The sequence below is a fragment of the Lagopus leucura genome, unplaced genomic scaffold, assembly GCF_019238085.1.
Source record: "Lagopus leucura isolate 7727_CA_CO unplaced genomic scaffold, USGS_WTPT01 Super-Scaffold_100021, whole genome shotgun sequence".
Lineage (NCBI taxonomy): Eukaryota > Metazoa > Chordata > Aves > Galliformes > Phasianidae > Lagopus > Lagopus leucura.
The window spans coordinates 11070429-11088594 of NW_024962274.1; the positions used below are offsets into that span (position 1 = coordinate 11070429).

Genomic DNA, 18166 nt, shown 5'->3' on the forward strand with positions numbered 1-18166 from the left:
ATGTGGGGATCCGAACGCTTGCAGCCCTCACAAGGCTGCTGGTCTGGGCACCCAGTACGGGTTGTAGGCTTTGTGTACTTCAGTTGAGTGCGTGTCTAATGATTGACTTCTAGTCTTGTTTGTTTTCCCCATTCTGCAACAGCCTTTCAACTTTTCCACGTGAGATGTGTTTCGCAAAGCAAGGTGGTTTTGTTTTTTTCTTTTTCCCAGTCCAAGTTAAAGTGAATTTTAGACAGCTGCCAAAGTATACTTACTAATTATAAAAGTACAACTTACATACCTGCACCTTTGGGGTATGTGAAGTTAAAAGACTATCCCAGCAAGCTTTAAAAATAATGGGAAAAAAAAGTGTACCACCCCCCCCCAAATACACACCTATCCCAAAATTGTATTCCTGTACAATTCCGACTTTTGAAATGGCTTCTTTCTGCACTTTTTTGTATTTATTTGCAGGATTTGTTATTGATGGCAGTGAAGTAAGCCTTTAAGAAGCAAAAAAGCCCCTCCATATTGTCTAATTCCTACCTTTTAACTGAGATTAGTTGTGTGTATATTATAAACTTTATGTAGTAACCATCATATTAAGAGGAAAAGAAAGAATGCACAATACAGCTGTGGAGGAAAAGGGAATGAAACTGCTGTTATATATATGTGACAGTCTCACATACTGGGGCACACTGAGCTACAAATGAAATAGCTCACGCTGCCAAAGGAAAGCCTTCCCTTTCCCTTGCTCTCTCCCACCTCCATTCCCTTCAGGATCTTTAACTGGTTCATAGAGAGCTCAGAATGCTAAAGCATTCAAAGAGAGAAGAATTCTCTCTCACTGCTGGTTGTAGTTTAATTATACCAGAACTTCAAAAAATAAAACCAATAGGAGCACGAGGTGCTTCTGATCACTTACTTGAGAAAGGGCTGCAGGCATCAGGTGCCATGCTCTCAGAAAGAGGTTCTCCATGCCAAAGCAGGGACCAGTTTTTGAACAAGTTTAAAATAGACATCAGACTTGATAAATGGATTTTAAGACAGGGCTGAATTGAGATTTACGAACAAAACTCTTCATCCTCAGCTGCTCTGGAAATAAGAGTTTACTTATTACATGCTTATCATGACAGGAAAAGTATTTTAAGCACAGAAACAGTCAATACCTCAGCCCTGAAGAACGCTGTAATCAGCAACGGAGTACATCCAACTGCCTGGGTAAGATGAAAACAAACTGAAATAAGAATTGCACTGAAAGGGGTCTATCTCAAACGAAGGCTTCCAGGGCTATGGCTGAAGCAGCAATGGGAAAAATGAATTATTTGCAACATGTCACCTGTAGCTTTCTCAAGAAGGCTGTCTGAATACTGCACTTATTTAGGAGAAACCCAACAGTATCCGAGATGTGCCATCAATTTAAAATAATTGGTCTCCTTTCTTTCAGGATTTTTTTTTTTTGTGTTTTTTTTAAAATGCTTTGTGGTTTGCTTGTTTGTTTTTTAACTTACATAACACCAGAAGTTACTGCTTTAAAATATTTGTTACAAGTTTCCCAGAGCTGTGTTAAAGTCTTGCAGATCGCCCACAAGATTTCAAACGTGTACTTTTTTGCACATTTGCTATTCAGCAAGGAGCACGCAAAGGTCAGCAGTGTAAGTTGGTGTTTTGCTCTCATTCAAAAATGCATACTTGAGAAATATATCATTACATTCAAAGAAAAGCCAGAAGATGGGCTTCACAATAGCAAAATAGGAAACTGTACCTGCTAACAGCTAACAGACTGTTCCAAAGGCCTCAACTTGGCAGAGTGTCAGCTTCACAGAATGCCTAAACTGTAATTCTTTTTAATTATTTTACCATCAAACTCAACTGGAAGACAGTATTTTCTAGTTCTTCAGAAAATAATAATAATGGAGCAACGGTTACAGCCAGGCCTAGTAGTTGAACTCCAGTTGAAAGTTAAATTAAGTCGATACTGGTAACTCTTGTTGCTTCTCCCCCTTTTGGTTTTACTTTCTCCATCATAACTGTCTCCTGGACTAATCATTTTTGAATATTAGGTGCTTATAATCAGCCTCAAGTCAGTTTGCACGTGAAAGTTAAATAGCAGTAAATCCAGGCAAGACTGTGTAAGTTACAGGCTACTAACAAGAAAACAAAATGAAAATGAACAGAAGTAAATGCGAGCCCACAACCACTTCTGCTGTTGGCATCTGTGAGAGATCCTTGCCTTTGACTGTGGAAGAATGATCCTTTTTTTTCCCCTTTCCCAAAAAAGGTGTTACTCTGTGAAAGGATAAGAGAGAGGGAAAATGCCTTTGCAAGACTGGCTTATCTGGTTACAATCCTTTTAACTGCCAAGCAAACTGCAATTCAACGAATAAACCAAATTCCAGTAACATCCTTTAGCAGTGCCTGTGCCTTGTAAAGCCTCAGTCTCCCAGTCAGCAGACAACCAGAGATACAGACACACATCTTTGCTTCCTCTGGGGAACATGCAGTCCCCACAAAAGGCTCTGAGTTCTCATTCTAGGACCATCAGTTACTTTGGATTTCAAACAATAACTGTATTTACATTCCAGCTTAAAAAAAACAGCTTGAAAATGCCAGTCCTAGAAAAGAAGCCATAGTTGAGAGAGGAGTAATTAAAAATGTTAAGGTCTAGAGGCGTAAGTTATTTAAACTTCTCAAAAACATTCACAGTACATTTTAATAGACAGTTTTGGTCACTCTTGCAGCCCAAAGCCCAACCCTAAAAACCATCCATTTTCTAACTGTTTAGGAGAAGCTTTGCCTGACACAGGGATAAGCATTACCATGGTTTTAATTCCAGTTAATTTAACCATGTGTCTGTGGTTCTGCTGTTCTACTCAGTAACAGGGCTTTTAAGCATCTGAAGGATTGTCTTTTGTTTTCTCTTAGGCAGTGAATGAACATCATTTGAATCACTGGTGTTAACAACACAATTCAAGACTTTTCCACTGCTGGGTGATTTCATTCGGACCCTGGTAGGAGACTGCCAGTTTTCATTGCAAGAACCTTTCCGACCCTTGTGGTGATTTGTTTCACTTTGTTTTTTCAATACTTTTGAGTCCTTTGCTATCTTAGAGCTTCCTTTTCTAGAAGAGTCCTTCACAGATTGAGGTGTTTTAGTACGAAGAAGGTACTCATCTGGAGATCCCTTCTGTCGGTTCAGTAACCTCTCCTCTTTGTTGAACTGTCTTTGCAGCTGCAGAGCCAGAAGCCTATCCTGCTCCTCCTGCATATGCCTTTCATGGAGCTCCTGCTCAAAGGCTTTCTGCATTTGCAAATTGAAGTCTCTTTTCCACTCTGCTTCCTCCTCCAAAGTTCCTGGAAAAGTTCTTCTCCTCTTGTCAACCACACCCAAGTCAACCACTGCTTCAGCCAGTTGTTCTGGAGACTTTCTTTTGGGAGCCTCCTTAGCGTTTGCCAAACTCTCTGGTTTCTTTTCATCCGCATTTCCAGCCGTCTTCATGAGATCACCTTTTACACTTTTGCTGTCAGACACGGAATTTATTGCTAACTGAATACAAGTACTAGTTTCAGCACACTTTTCAAGGTTTACGCTGCCTACATGAGTTAAACTGTCACTGTCCAATACTACTCCACCTTCTCCTTTGGATGTGGAAAGAACTGTTCTAGCCCCTTCTCCTTCTGCAATTCCACAAGTTGTATGTAGAAGTTCATTTCTGAGACAGTTTGGTTCGTGTGCATTTTTTTGCTTGACAGTTGTGGTCTCCTCTGAAGCTGAGGCATTTAGGAAGTTGATGTACGTCTGCATAAACAAATCCTCGGCACTGGAACCTTTGGTCACACCACTCAGCTGTGGAGACAGCGTTGGCATTTCCTCTTGCTCGTCTTGCCCCTCAGTACTGCTGCCTTCATTGTTACTGATCTGAAAAAAAGAGAAAGAGATCTCTAATTAAAGGCATTTATTATAAGCCAATGGATGTAAATAAAATGCAAATCTGTTTTATCATAGCTGCACTGCTCATAACTACTCCGGGATATTAACTTGGATTCTTCTTTAACAAGAATGAATAAACAGCATTGTTAAATAAGTATTCAGAACGACCTGCAGAAGCATAGCTGGGAGACTGAAAAGAACTGCAGCATTCTCCTGTTATCAGTGACTGCAATCAGCTGCTCAAGGAATTACCCTGCTCATCCTCAGAGCTTAGCAGGAAAGATCCAGACAAATGGGAACTGTGAAAATCAGAATGCAACCTCCCTGGATGAGCTCCACAATAATCATTAGAGTGTTATATGCCAGCAGCTGCAGCTCAGAGTTCACTGAAAATATTAACGTGAACAGCATTTACACCTCCAAAAACCAGGAGTATGCATTACTGAGATCACAAAAATAAAACCAAAACAAAGCTGCCAAACTAGAAGAAAAACTCAAAGTAATTAAAATTGTTTGTGGACATGGTGACAATCTGTGAATGGAAGAGACCTGGGTCTAGTACTAGATATGGAGGTTGGTGGCCCTGCATGCAGCGGGGGGGTTGGAACTTGATGATCCTTGAGGTCCCTTCCAACCCAAGCCATTCTATGGTTCCATCATTCAAAGATCTTGTCAGTGTTCAAGTTCACCAAAGCCTCAGTGCAGATATACAAGGTAACCATAAAATAAGCTGCAGCTGTGCGTCAGCTGACTGCCAGGCGTGGTTTCTTCCTTTTGCACTTTTGGGAATTGTGAATAATGAACAGCTCCTGAGATGGATATACAGAGTGCCCAGTGCTGACAGCATTACTACAGGCAAAGCAGAGAGTAACCTGCAACTGCTAACACTGCGATCTGTAACAAGATGATTCCATTACCGCAAATCCAGGGTCAGTCCCACCTCCCTCTGTTGCTCTGGAGAATGAAGCTGATTGCAACGTGTGACGGTGCTTTGGAGTCAGGTACCTAAAAGGCAGCAAAAACAAAGCAAAAGGCACACTTGTTAAAACCTTTTTTTCTTCCTTTGCATTGCTAGTCCCTTATAGCAATCATGACCTCAGGTTCATGCTGACAATAACAAGAGGGGTGAGGGTATCTCTTCTCCGCCGCGTTATCCTATAAGGAGATGTTTCAATATTCAATAGCCTACATTTGCCCAAGTTATACAGGGAAGTCAGGCTGCAAGAGTCCAAGGAAGCACACGGAACAGAAAGGCACTATAATGAGAAACAGATCACTAATCATAGAACAGAAACTTAGCTTTCTTACTTCTGGATGTCTCCGGAGTTGCTTGGTTTGTTCTTCGTCTTGCACAAATTAGCTGGGAGTGACTCATGGGAGAGGCTGTCTCCTCGTGAAGAACTGCTGAGCACGTGTTCTCCCAAACTGTCATTCTTCAGTGACAAAGAAAAATAGCGTTATATAAAACAAACCACAACACAAACAGGACAACTACTTCTGTCCTGCTACAGAATCAGTTACTTCTGACCAAGGAATTCCAGAAAAAAAATTAAAAAATTTAAAAAATCCCAAATCTAAGTTAAACTTTTTCAAACATCATTTGTTCCTTTCTTCAGTACATGAGGATATAGACCTTCTTTCAAAGCAGAATTTTTAAATTCATAGGGGAAAGGAAGTAGCCAGAAGAAAACCAATGTTTCAAAATGTTTTGTAGCAAAAAATTCCTACAGCCATTTCAAGTGCCTGCTATACAGGTAGAAATGCTTGGAGGTACTTCACCCTCATGCTGGTTCATCAGAAGTTAGTCAGTCTAGGAGCTAAAGTACTGACAGCTGACAACAGCTTTCAAATGCAATTCAGGCAAATTTAAGTTATTCAGACGTTTAACTTTTGCTCTAAAAAGTCTGAGTTGCTTACACTAAATGAACATTGCAAAACGTCCCCTTCTATGTTAACTCACCAAGCTGTTACTGAGCTGCCATGCCAACTCCTCATCTTGTTTAAGCTGCTCCTCCATCTCCTTTCGTCTTTCTTCTGCCAATCTGTGCTCTTCCTCTTCTTCTGCTAGCAGCTGTTGAATGTATTCCTCACTTGCCTTGTTCTCTTCTTGCTCATGGGCTCGCCTTTCTGCCTCCACCTGAGAAAGAATTGTTTTTAAGGTATGCAGATGCCATAGCACCATGCTTTGCATCAGAGTCTCTTCACTAACACTCCTTCCATGGAAACAGTTCAAATGAAATCACTCCAGCTGTACTTCCCACAGAACGTGCTTGATCTGAAAAGTTTACAAAATGTAAAGCCCAAAAGCCTCTGAATAAAGAAAACAGAGCCTTAAACAAAAGTCCTTCTTCAGCCTCGATTTTGAGTGGTAGACACTAAGCCTGCAGTATAACAGCTTGACCAATACCTGAAGGAGGCATAAGCTGAAACTGCCACAGGAAAATGCATCCATAAGCCAACACACATTGCTGAATAAACTAGGTCTCCTAGCTTAAGTCAACTGTGCATCTGAACTGAAGGCTGTCACCTTCCACTGTTAGCAACAGCTGTCAGCTCTTGCTGAAGAACACACACTGTGTCCTCCCTCTCTTCTTTCCACATGGGATCCAAACCTCAGAAGCAACACATCAGCGGTAGCACAGATTAGCATGTTCTTGTAGCAACACTGACCTTTTAAGTACCTGCCTTTTTTTGTTCAACAACATTTCAACTGTTTGTGGGAACAATTAAAACGACTAGAGTCAAAGCATTTTGCACTTTTAAATACATTTTTAGACCTACCTTGCTAACCTCTGCTTCATATTCCTGTCTCAGTTCCCCAGGTTTGCTCAGCTGGTGATGTGGATGGGGGATGAAGACTAATTAAGAGGAAGGGGGTAATAAAAAAAGAGTGAGCACAAAGCAAAATCATGACAATCAACAATAAAACATTTTAACAAAAGATCATTTCCATATCTTGCCACAGGAATGGCTTAAGTCAAGTCTTTGGAACAAAGTAAAATAATTCAAAATACAAAAGATGAAAGCAAGTATGTTACAAAGTAGCAGGAACAGCCAGTTCCAAGCCCTGGATACAAAGCAAATATGCACACTGGTAATAACTCTTGATTTTTGCCTCTAACGACTTTGCTGTAAGCAAAAAAAAGTGGAACAACGTGTTGTAAGGAAGGCCTACCAAAGGAGCTTGAAATGCTATCCACTTTTCAATTTATTCACTTACTTTTTAAATATTTTGCTTTCTGCTAAGGATGTTCTGTTCCAGCTAGAATACTCCATTCTGTTAGCCCTTCAAAACATTCAGGATTCTGAGTCCTGTGTCATTTTAATACAACACACCTAAAAGATACTAAGAAAAATTTGTTCTTATGTTCTATTAAGAAATCCTAAGGTTACTATGCCCATTTTTCTCAGAGTTGTGTTAAACACCCAATGCCAGTGCTGGTGCTGACCACGATGGGAAGAACAGGAAGAGGTGTGAGAAAAGTATTGCCTCTCCCAGGTATAAAACTATCAGAGGGGATCAAATTTGAATGGAGGTTACAACATAATAAACCCCCATACCCTTCTTCAGGGAGAGAGTCAGATTTCCTTTCCTTTTGTCTAACATCACAATTTTAGGCTCTAAGACTCTTAAATAGACTGGAGAACCTGGTATTTCTAATGAAACTAAGTGAGGGTATCTAAAAGTTGAAAATAAATCACCAAGGTTTAACCATGTGACATACTTAATGGGGATAAACACACCCACAAACACTGGTTAAAGATCTTACAGCTGCAGCTGTATCAGTAATAGCTGTTTCTGCAAGGACAAAGAACCATACAGCAACATTTTGTGCAAAAAGCAGGAACAAATATCCACTGAAACGATGGGACAATATTACTTACTCTGTACTGCAGACAACAAAAGGAATGGCCACTGCCCTGCCTTGAAGTCCCTTTCACAGGACAGCTCTGCACTGCATTTTCTAGCAACAACACAGCGCATCTATGCACAGTATCTTCTTTCACAACATCCAAAGCCCACCTGTACTAATTCCTTTGGTAAAGCACAGGACAAGTGACGTCTTACTTACTTTCCTCTTCCAAATCCTGTCCGTTAATTCTCCGCTCGCATTCCTTCGGATATTTCTTCTGAATCTTCTCCCAGAGTTCCCAGTTGATAAGAGTATTCCTGCGGGCATTATATCGTGCCCAAGAAGAGACTCGACGTCGACAAAAGGGGCAGCAAAGACTGGCATTTTCAACTGTCAGCTGGAAACAGGAATTACAGATGGTGTGGTTGCATGGCAGGGTGACAGGCTCCACAAAGATCTCCATGCAGATTTGGCAGAGGCAGTCATCTAAGGAAAGGGGAGCCTCCGATTTCTTTGACATATTGACTTGAAGATCAGGAATGAGACAAATTAACAGCAGTACCTGAAAGCAGAAAGAAATGTGTATTTTAACAAATTGTGTCCTAACTACCCTACAAAAAGCTCAGCATATTTAAGAAAGCTGCTAACTTTTTGACTTACAGAGGAAGATGCAAGTCTTAACAGAAGTCCCTGTGAAACAAGGATTCCTACTGCAGTTTCCTGTGAACTGCAGCAGGTACATCGGAGGATAGCAGGGAGATAGAAACAGGGGAAAAAGAAGTAAAGAAAGTCTTTCAGCATTTATTTTCTCCTAGTTACAAGCTAAGGTCACGCTTGGTGGATGTTATCACAGTTACTGAATTAACTTTCAGATTAGTCCGTTTTTTGCTATATGTACATCCTTCAAAAGTTGATTCTAGTACAGCTTAGCTCCACACGAAGGTGAAATACATCATTCTCCCTGTGCATCAGAGGCTTTTCCTTAGAGAGAAGGATCTTCCACATTCATTCATTTGCTTAAGCTGGAAGGCAAAAGTCAAAGTGCCTTTTAAGTCTGACAAACATAAGCAAAGATCTAACCAATGCATTCAGTAATTCAGTGCCTCCCACCACGACCCGCACGCCTTCAAACAGTGGGGATCACCCAGCCCTTCTGCCACCAGCCCTCCTCAAACGGCTTTTCACTTACCCAGAATGCGGTGCATCAGAAAGAACAAAAGCCACCCCCATCCTCCCCCCACAGCAAAAGGAACAAAAATATGATTTTTCAAGCTACAAAAATTTAAAAAAACGTAAAACATCAGGTATTGCACAGACAGAGCTTTCTGACAGAGGCTGTGACAGTTCGACCCTGATAACCCACAGAAGAAGCTGACATTGAGACAGAGGCACACAAGGCGACTTCTGGGGGTTTTGCTCTTCCTTAGTACCAGAAGGCATTTATTTTTCAGCTGGATAACACGGAGACACTCAGCGGTGCTTCTCTCTGTAACGAACTATCCGCACGGTCCGTATTACCTCTGCTGGGACAGGAGGTTTCAGCCGGCATACACACAATTTCCACACACCGAGCGGGGTGAAGGCGGGCCTGCGGCTCCAGAAGGGCGGGGATCCTCACAGGGAGGCTGCGGGCCCGCGGCCAGGCAGGCGGCTGCGGGCCGGAGGGAGCGAGCGCGGGCCGAGCATCGGCACGGTAACGGCTTACCACAGGGAGCGCGGGAAGCGGAGCGCGGGAAGCGGAGCGCAGGCCGCGGCCATCAGCGCAGGAACGGGCCGCGCCGCCCGCCGCTCTCACCTCCCAGTTCCGGCGCTCACAGGCCGCGCTCCGCCCTCACGGCAGCGGGCTGCTCCGCCCTGCGGGAAGGCTGGCGATCCGTGTGGGAGCCTCGCGGTGGCTGCAGTGAGCAGGAAGAGCCACGGCGCTCTGCGCCGTGCGGCCCCGCGGCTTCCGGCTGGGTGCGGCGCTGCGCTGGGCGGCTGTGGGAGGAAGCGGCGCTGTGCTGTGTGGCTGCAGGAGGAAGCTGTGCTGTAAGGCATCCGCCCGCACCCCACCGCACCGCTTCTCCAGAGGTCCTTGAGCAGCAGCTGCTCCGCTAAGTGATTTCAGCGTGCCCTCTTAGAAGACAGAAAGCCTCGTGATATCCAACTCTAACCTCAGGTGCTCAAAGTGCAATCTCCGGGCCTTGCTAGCAGAAGGGAATCAGAACATCCGTGTTTCTCATTTCCCTGTCTCTGGGAAGTGGTGTGGTTCTTTACCACGCAAACATTTATTTCAAATAAACAGCTTGAATCAAACGACCCTTCCTGTTTCCATAGCACGTGGTAATTCAGGCTGTGCCCAGGCTGTACAAATACACACTGAAGTGCACTTACCACCCGCAGGTGCAGGGCACAGACAGCTGGTGCTGGCCCTTCCCTGCTGCCCACCTGTCCTCCAGTGCAGATGTCCACACTGCATCCTGGGTCTTCTCCTCCTCCAGAAGCGCGGCCTGCACCTCAAACTTCTGTGCCAGCTTCTGCAGGCTTGCGTCCAGGTCTTGGAACCGCATCTCCAAGGCTTGCAGCCTGCTTTCTACTCTAGAGAGTGGGAAACAAGCATTTGTTTAGAACTTGGGCCTCAACACACTGTGCTTTCTGCATGTGGTCACACATTCCACTGAACTGATCCACAGCACATACTGAGGTTCCTCCCAAGTCAACTGTGAGTTCATTTACTTCCTTTGCAGATTCATACACCATTTGAAATTCCATCTTCTGATGCCACCTATGTCCCTTTGACCTTTCTTTAGCGTAGAAATTTTGCAACTTGTAAATGCAGAAAGAGCAGTAGGAAAGGTTTGTGTTTAGGTACATCTGTGTTTGGGTTATCAACCATTTGTATGGATGTTAGTGGTAGGAGGTATTTTTACTTTTCTAGCATTGCAGCTATTTCTGCTTTTACTTGCACTGTCCTGATCTCCTCAACCCTTTTCATTTAACATGGAACAGAACTCCTCATTCTTCCCCGGATAACAAATTATGCAAATAATAAACCAAGCTGCCCTCAGTGGCTTTTGTTCTCTGCTGGCTTTTTCTGCTTTGGTTTTCGCTTTCATACAGCGGCTCTTCTGCAGAACAAATGCATGACAGGAGGACCTTAGTGAAAGAGCAATAATAACACTTCTGAGTTCTGTAGGTGGTATTTATTCACTGCTTTTTCATAGCTTAATATCTGCTGTAGTTTTCCTTATTAACAAACTGTATATTTGAATATCCTAATTCCATAATCCTAAATATGTTTTTTTTTTTTTTGTTTGTTTTTTTTAGTTTGAGTTCCTCCACACACCCTTTGCAGAAAAAAACCCTGCTCGGTTGAGAACTTAACTGTGTCTGCTGAAAAGGAAGAGGGAATGGGACACTTTGTGCTCATTTTCCATCCTTAGTTTTACTTGAGGAGTGGGGTTTCCTGGGCTTCTTTCATCCTGGTGGTGGCTTTTGTAAAGATAATGTTAAGTTTGCCTCTTCACTACTGTTATGTCAATGTCTGTTCTTCCGAATCCTGGGAACCTCAAAGCTATGGAAATATCCATCATCCAAAACTCCTTCCTGGATATGGAACAAATCAGGGGGCACATTGTACTTTAGTAGTGATTTATGAGAATATCAGCTGCTCCCATCATACATACATTTAGTTTCTCCCTGGCATAGTGTGGTTGGTATGGGATAACACTAGGAACCTGCAACACAGAGCTGGTGGAGTTTTTGTTGTCTGATGGTGATTTTCACATGTGGAGAAGAGATTATCTCTGCTACAGCAATACTGCTGTTGCAGCAGAGGGCTGATCTTTGAAGTATTTTTGTAATTGGAATATAAAAGCAAGTATCAAGATCTGAAGCATTATTTCATGAGCAGAAGTACTGCATTTCAGCAGCAGGGATACTCATGCAGGACACCACGAATTCTTACTACCTGTAAACCAGTTCTACATGTGCACCTAAGCAGTTTCTTGGCTGATACCACTTGCACAGCACAGATAGTGCGTGTGGAAACACATACATGAAAATCCACTGAAAGGGAGCACCGTCTTACTTTGTCTTTTAACTCTGTGGGTTTCAGACCCCTTTTCCACTCTTCCCTTCCTGACAAGCAGTGGCTGTGGCTCTCGTTTGGTGCTGCTGCTGTTGCCCACCTGGATGATCAGGCACCATCGAGCTGTGATGGTGCTGTCACATGCAGTGGAACACGTGGACAGGAGCCAGCAGGGGAAGCAGGTGCCAGACTACTTTAATTGAAGCCAATGAACCTGTCGATGAAAGCTTTTTTGCAAGCCTCTTCATGTACAGGCTTTGGAAATGGAAGGTGACTCGGCATTAACTACGTCCCAATTCCTTAGCCACAGTTATTTTCTTTCTTAAAATATAGAAGGGTTTGTCTTGCTTTTTGTCAACTATGACCACTTGCTTCCTATCTTTGAACCCTATAAGTGCTGATGTATGTTCCCAAATTTGGAAGTTCATTCCAATTTACAGCAGAATTACAGCAGAGCACAAACCAGAATTTCCTGTTACCGACTTGCTCCTGGCAGCACTTCGTGCAGCTACCAGGCTTTGCTGATCAAGCACTTGCACAGAATCCTGCAGCAAGCTGCCAGGACCAGCAGCTTGAAGCTGGCAAGGATGGCGTTCATGAAGTGCTGCAGCCTTTGTTCTGCCCCCTCCCTCTCCAACAAATAAAGGAGAATCAGAGGATTGTTCATGAATTACCCTCTTCCCACAGACACACTGTATTTATTTACATCCTATTACCTGTGAAAATTTCCAAAGTACAGGTTATCTCAATAACAGACCACAGCACAATCTTGTCTTCTCTCCCCCTGCCCCAGTCCTGCCACTTATCCCCTGCCATATCAGCACAACCCTTTAACGACCTGTTTAATGTCTTGCTCAAGGAGCGCAGGGATATGCTGTCTTTAGCCATCGTCCCGGAGAAAGGAAGTCAAGCAGGGTGGGCTCCAGTCCTCCTGAGGCAGTCAACACCACGGATGGGGGCTCTGACTCCTGCTGGAGGGTGATTGCAGCGGGCTTTTAATAGACTGTACATCCAAATATAGCTCACAGATGCACACACACATGCTCCTTGTACTACACATCACGTTACACAACTGGACCTCTGCTCCTGACGCACTCGTCTTGTCTGTCCTTAGACATACAGGGAATAATGAGAGGGGAAATCTAGTCTGCTTGTTTGCTGTTCAGGTTTATTTATCTGTACTGCCTTCAAGCTCTTCTCCTGGGCCAAAGTCTCCTGCTTTTAAAGGCTGTACAGATTGTTGTTGGGTTGTTTTCTAGTGTTGATGAAAAGCTGGATTTGAATGACTTGTACATGGCTGCAGGGAACTGCTTCTGAGGGCAAAGAACAGTGAAACACACCACTGACATCTCATCCATAAAGGATGCAAATATTTGCAAGAGTTGCCTATGCAAAAAACAAACAAACAAACAACTCTACATTTTGTTCCCAATAAAAAGAAAAAGCGAAGGCAAGTAACGTGCACCTGCCAACACCACAGCCAATGTAACAAGACAGCACAGAATCCAGATCACTCAAGCAGGCCTGTGGCCAGCAGAAGGCTTTGAGTCTTCACCTGTGAAAACTTCAGGACAACATGAAGAAAAAGAAACAAAAAAGTATTCCTTTTTCTATTTTTTCTTCTTATTTGTCCATTCCATGGGAACACTTCTTGACAAAATCTTGCACAGCACCTATGTTAGCCAGTATTAGAATGAATATAAACACACAGGAGCAGTGAGAGAAAGCATTTTATTAAGACAAATGTAGCTGTAATTTTTCTCTCTGGGAAAAACAGCTAAGTGCAGACGACAGCTGACCCATTAGGCAGATGCTAACATTTTCCCCATCTTCTTTATTACTGCAGCGTGAAAAAAATCCAGTTGACAATGAGTAGTAATCTGACTGCTTGCTAGTAAGTTAAGGCTTCTCTAGTCTTATATGCAAAATAATGAAAACCATACTTCCAAGAAACCCAGCTCAAGCTAACTGTGGGACAGTTGAATAGGGAAAGTAAAATAAAGCACTGAAATTGTGTGAAACTGAAGGAACTCAGTTACATCTCTATTACTGGTCAGCATCCTCATTAAGCACAGAGGAATTCCCTGTTAATTTTATTCCTGCAACTTCAGTTACGTCAGGACAGTTATGAACTAATTGCCAGCCTACAAGAAACAGCTGCAGTGAGCACTACCAGCTGTAAAAATGTCACACCAGGCCAATGGCATCATGAGATCTGTGTGAGAACACAGCGAATCCCTTGCCATTTCTGAGAATGCAGGAGGCCTCATTGTTCAGCTCACTGCCAACAGATTTAATTGGAATCATATTTCCAATGTGGAGAAATGATTCTTCCCCACAAATTTGTTTCAGCACCTAAGACTCTGGCAACGGATAAACAGATATAGAACTACTCTGATCAGCAACTAATACTCTCCTGGAGCCTTTGATCTCTGTGCACGTGATCCAGTTCACCTTCTCTCCATGCTCAATGGTTAGCTTTGGTAAAATTCTAGCGTGTTCATTTGAAGCCACTTTGTTGAGCTTTCCATCTTTTCTGGCAGTGGCAGCTGCTTGGCCCTTCCTTTTATGGAGCGACTTTGCTGGACTTTTCTGCTGCTTTCCAATGTCATTACTGACATCCCAGAGCAAGACTTTCCCATCGTTTCCCCCAGTCAACAACCAGTATGATTCCGGCATGAAGACGACTTGTGATACTCCTAAACTATGACCTTTAAACTCCAGCTCACGTTCAAATTTGAGACCAGTCACTCGGAATATTCTGACTTTACCATCTTGAGCTCCGCAGCCAAAGATGTTGCCGCACGATGCGACAGACAGGGAATGTGCAAGTGGGGGGTTAAAGAGCTGGCTGGCTGACTGCAGCCTGTCTTCCTCTGTTCCACACTCCTGCAAGTTCACGGTCCACAGGGGGCGAGCTTTCTGCAGGTTCCACAGCATAACCTTGGAAAAGATCAAAGGAATCAATCATTTATCCATTTTACTTCAAAGAACACCAACTGTAGCATCTGATTGTTAAGTAGAATTGGTTCCTTTTGCTAACAAAAATAAGATAAAGGTTTTTGCTCAGGCAGAGCAGGGGCCACGGGTGAGCATAAGAGATGCAAGATCTGTTGTGCAAGACACATTTGAAGTTCACCTAACAAACACAGCAAATCTTTACCACATGCTTTCCAAGCCATGACTGTGCCCCTCCCAGCAGAGTCAATGGCTCAGAACCCTAGAGCATAAAATGGATGGGAAAGCTGTTCTAAATGCTTTTCCATTCATCTCAGCAGCAGTAATCATGATATACTGCTCATCTTAATTATTTAAAAGGAAGGACAAGGAAACGTTAGCAGCAACTGAAAAGAAAGCTTCATCATTCTGAATGTCAGTTCTGTTTCTGCTACATAATTTTTCTAAGATAATCACTTCCTTTAATGTGTTTGAGAAACAGAATAGCAAAAGGTAACAGTAGTTCAGTCCCTGAATTTTAATCATATACATATCTATGCACTTTTTATATTGCATTAGATCTGGCTTGTCCTGTTAGCACATGAAGATAGAGCACACTCTTCCTTTCTTCTGTTTGACAGGGATCCCTTGGAAAGAGTCCAGCGGAGGGCCACAAAGATGGTGAGGGGCCTGGAGCATCTCTGCTATGAAGAAAGGCTGAGTGAACTGGGTCTGTTTGGCCTTGAGAAAAGAAGACTGAGAGGGGACCTGATCCAGGTCTATAAATATCTGAGGTGTGGGGGGCAGAATGGTGAGGCCGGACTCTTTTCAGCAGACAGGACAAGGGGAAACGGCCGGAAACTGCAGCATAGGAAGTTCTGCACCAATGTGCACAAGAACTTCTTTACAGTGAGGTGACGGAGCACTGGAACAGGCTGCCCAGGGAGGTGGTGGAGTCTCCTTCTCTGGAGATGTTCAAGACCTGCCTGGATGCCTTCCTGTGCGACCTGCTGTAGGGAACCTGCTTTGGCAGGGGGTTGGACTCTATGATCTCTGGAGGTCCCTTCCAACCCCTACAGTTCTGTGATTCTGTGATGAGATGGAAGCAGTTTGAGACTTGCTTTTGGAATGCCATGGCACCTGCAAGCTGCTCACTGTGCCTTCACATGAATCCTGCTTCTACCACAGAACAATTCAAGTGCTGCTGATTTATACTGCACCCGTCAAAATAATACTTTATTTTACAGTATATGAATACTTTTACAGTATGAATTAAGACTTTTTTTCAAGGCCAGCAGATCTCAAAGCACTCGGTCTCCTGCAGTACTGATAAGCTGTTTGCTTATCAGAATCCATGTATTATTTCCTACTGCTTTTCTCTTCTACGAGTCACCGCTGCTGCTGCATTACAACTGCTTTGCTACCAAGGACGGGGAGAACTTTTCTGTGATGACTGTGCAAAGCAGAGTACATCAGAGCAGCCAATCTTAACACGTAAGCCAAAAACTCCATTCTCATCATGGACAGCATCAGCTTCGTGAATTCAACAAGTGGTGACAAGCGTTCTGCAAAGCAAGTATGTTCTGCCCTCGTGGCATTTTCCCTGCTTCCACGGCCCTTTTGGAAATAACACTAGCTACCAAAATTTCAGTTCTCATCAGCTGTTGCTGTTGTCTTTCTCACACAGAAATAGTATATTAATGGTTACAGTTCTGATAAAAGCTTTCCAGCCATTTTAGGGATCTGAATTTAAGCAACCTGTGTAAGGTGCTGAGCATTTACTGCCGCACTTCAGTTCCTCTGAGATGAAGCTTCTCAAAGCACTCTATTCAAAATCCTATCTCAATGGTGGACAAATGCAGAGAATTGTTTAAAACCTGGCAAAGTCAGAACTTGGGAAACTTCCAGCGATCAACCTTAACTTGAATAAATAGACTTCCAGAGTTTTGACAAACGGTGGCTTTAAAATAGAAAAAACAGTTTTTAAGAACACAGCAAAACTGCGTGATGCTGTCAAAGGAAAGTTCCCCTAACACCACCAGAACCACAGAGAGCTCTGTAGAAGTGACAGTTTTCATCTCAGGCTAAAACAGGAACGTGGTCAGACCTCAACCACTGGAAAGGAAGTCCTGGGGTGGGTTCAGCCCAGAGCACAGGAGCCGAGCGGAGCTCCCCTCGTGGCGGCTGCAGCTCCTCACGGGGAGCGGATGGGCAGCGCCGAGCTGTGCGCTGAGGGAACGGCGTGGAGCTGCGTTGGGGAGGGGCGGCTGGGGGCAGGGAGAGGTTGTGCAGCACGGGGCGGTGGGCACGGCACAGCTCCAGCGGGCACGGCCCTGGTGCCAGAGCTCAGGGAGTGCTGGGACACCGCTGTGAGACATCGGGTTTGGGTGGTGCTGCGTGGGGCCGCGGGTTGGCCTCAGTCATCCTTGTGGGTCCCTTCTAACTTGGGATGTTCTGTGATTCTGTGTGGCACGCAGAGGACAAAAGTTCCACCTGATAAGGCAGAGAAGAAGTGTAAAAGGCAAAGAACGTTCCAAGAGGTTACTTCAAGCAGGGGATAAACTTAATGACATCCTCAGACCAGCCAGGTAGTTCAGACTCTGCATTAAGCACTCCGGCTGCCATCCGCTCTGCCTTGGGCACTACGGCAGCGCTCTGCCTGCAGCCACCCGCTCGAGATAACCGCTGGTTTCACACGGTAGGACAGAACCGACGGAGGCACAGCTGCTCTCTGCCGTCCCTCGATTCCCCCGTGCCAACCACATCCACACCGCGTCTACGAGCGAAGCCCGAGGCGCAACACGGCACCGCGCCGCAGGAAGGCCCCGCGCCCCGGCTCCGGGTGGAGACGCGGACAGCCCGCCGTCACCCGCCCCCGGTACAAAGTCACCTGCATGTCCAGTCCGCACGAGACGAGGCTCTGCGGCCTCCGTGGCCGAAAGGCGACGGAGGAGCAGATGTTGGCGTGCCTCAGGGAACGGACGACTTTCTCGCTCTCCAGATCCACGACCTTGACGGCCCCGGAGTCGTCCGCCGCGGCGAGCAGGTCCCCGCCGTCGGCGAGGGCCAGGCAGTTGATCTCGTCCTCGTTGAAGCGAAGACGCTCCACGGGCTCCCGCAGCGCCCGCACGTCCAGCAGCGCGACGGCCGCCCCGTGCGCGGCGTACAGGCTGTGCGGGCGGCGCGGGGAGAACGCCAGCGCCGCCACGTCGTCCTCGGCGGGGGCCAGCCGCAGCCGCCCCGCGGGGACGCCGTCCCGCCCCCACAGCGCCAGCTCGCCGCGCTCGCCCCCCGAGGCCGCGGGCCCCTCGCTGCCGGCGGCGAGGCACAGCACGGAGGCGGAGTGGCCGCCCTCCCACCTGACCGCCATGGCCGCCGGCGCGGGGCCGCTCCTCC

General features: G+C 45.1%; 3 protein-coding genes across 4 annotated transcripts; all 3 read right to left on the reverse strand.

The window, feature by feature from the left end:
• Positions 1 to 2528: 2528 nt before the first annotated feature.
• On the reverse strand, positions 2529 to 9437 carry RNF168 (ring finger protein 168). Of its 2 annotated transcripts, XM_042878251.1 has the most exons (8): positions 9283 to 9437; positions 8425 to 8786; positions 7984 to 8326; positions 6692 to 6768; positions 5871 to 6047; positions 5219 to 5343; positions 4828 to 4915; positions 2529 to 3898 (listed from the first exon to the last, which is right to left on the reverse strand). In XM_042878251.1, the coding sequence occupies exons 2-8, from the start codon at positions 8563 to 8565 to the stop codon at positions 2849 to 2851; spliced, it is 2001 nt and encodes a 666-aa protein (XP_042734185.1). In that variant the 5' UTR covers positions 8566 to 8786; positions 9283 to 9437; the 3' UTR covers positions 2529 to 2848. The 2 variants fall into 2 exon arrangements, with proteins under 2 accessions (XP_042734185.1, XP_042734186.1); XM_042878252.1 differs by lacking the exon at positions 8425 to 8786.
• A 312-nt stretch (positions 9438 to 9749) lies between these two features.
• On the reverse strand, positions 9750 to 12844 carry SMCO1 (single-pass membrane protein with coiled-coil domains 1). The gene is made up of 3 exons (XM_042878254.1): positions 12672 to 12844; positions 10192 to 10341; positions 9750 to 9950 (listed from the first exon to the last, which is right to left on the reverse strand). The coding sequence occupies exons 1-3, from the start codon at positions 12719 to 12721 to the stop codon at positions 9881 to 9883; spliced, it is 270 nt and encodes an 89-aa protein (XP_042734188.1). The 5' UTR covers positions 12722 to 12844; the 3' UTR covers positions 9750 to 9880.
• Positions 12845 to 13547: 703 nt separating this feature from the next.
• WDR53 (WD repeat domain 53) lies at positions 13548 to 18158 on the reverse strand. Its single transcript, XM_042878253.1, has 2 exons — positions 17661 to 18158; positions 13548 to 14776 (listed from the first exon to the last, which is right to left on the reverse strand). Exons 1-2 carry the CDS (start codon positions 18138 to 18140, stop codon positions 14189 to 14191), a joined length of 1068 nt encoding a protein of 355 aa, XP_042734187.1. The 5' UTR covers positions 18141 to 18158; the 3' UTR covers positions 13548 to 14188.
• Between the last annotated feature and the right edge of the window lie 8 nt (positions 18159 to 18166).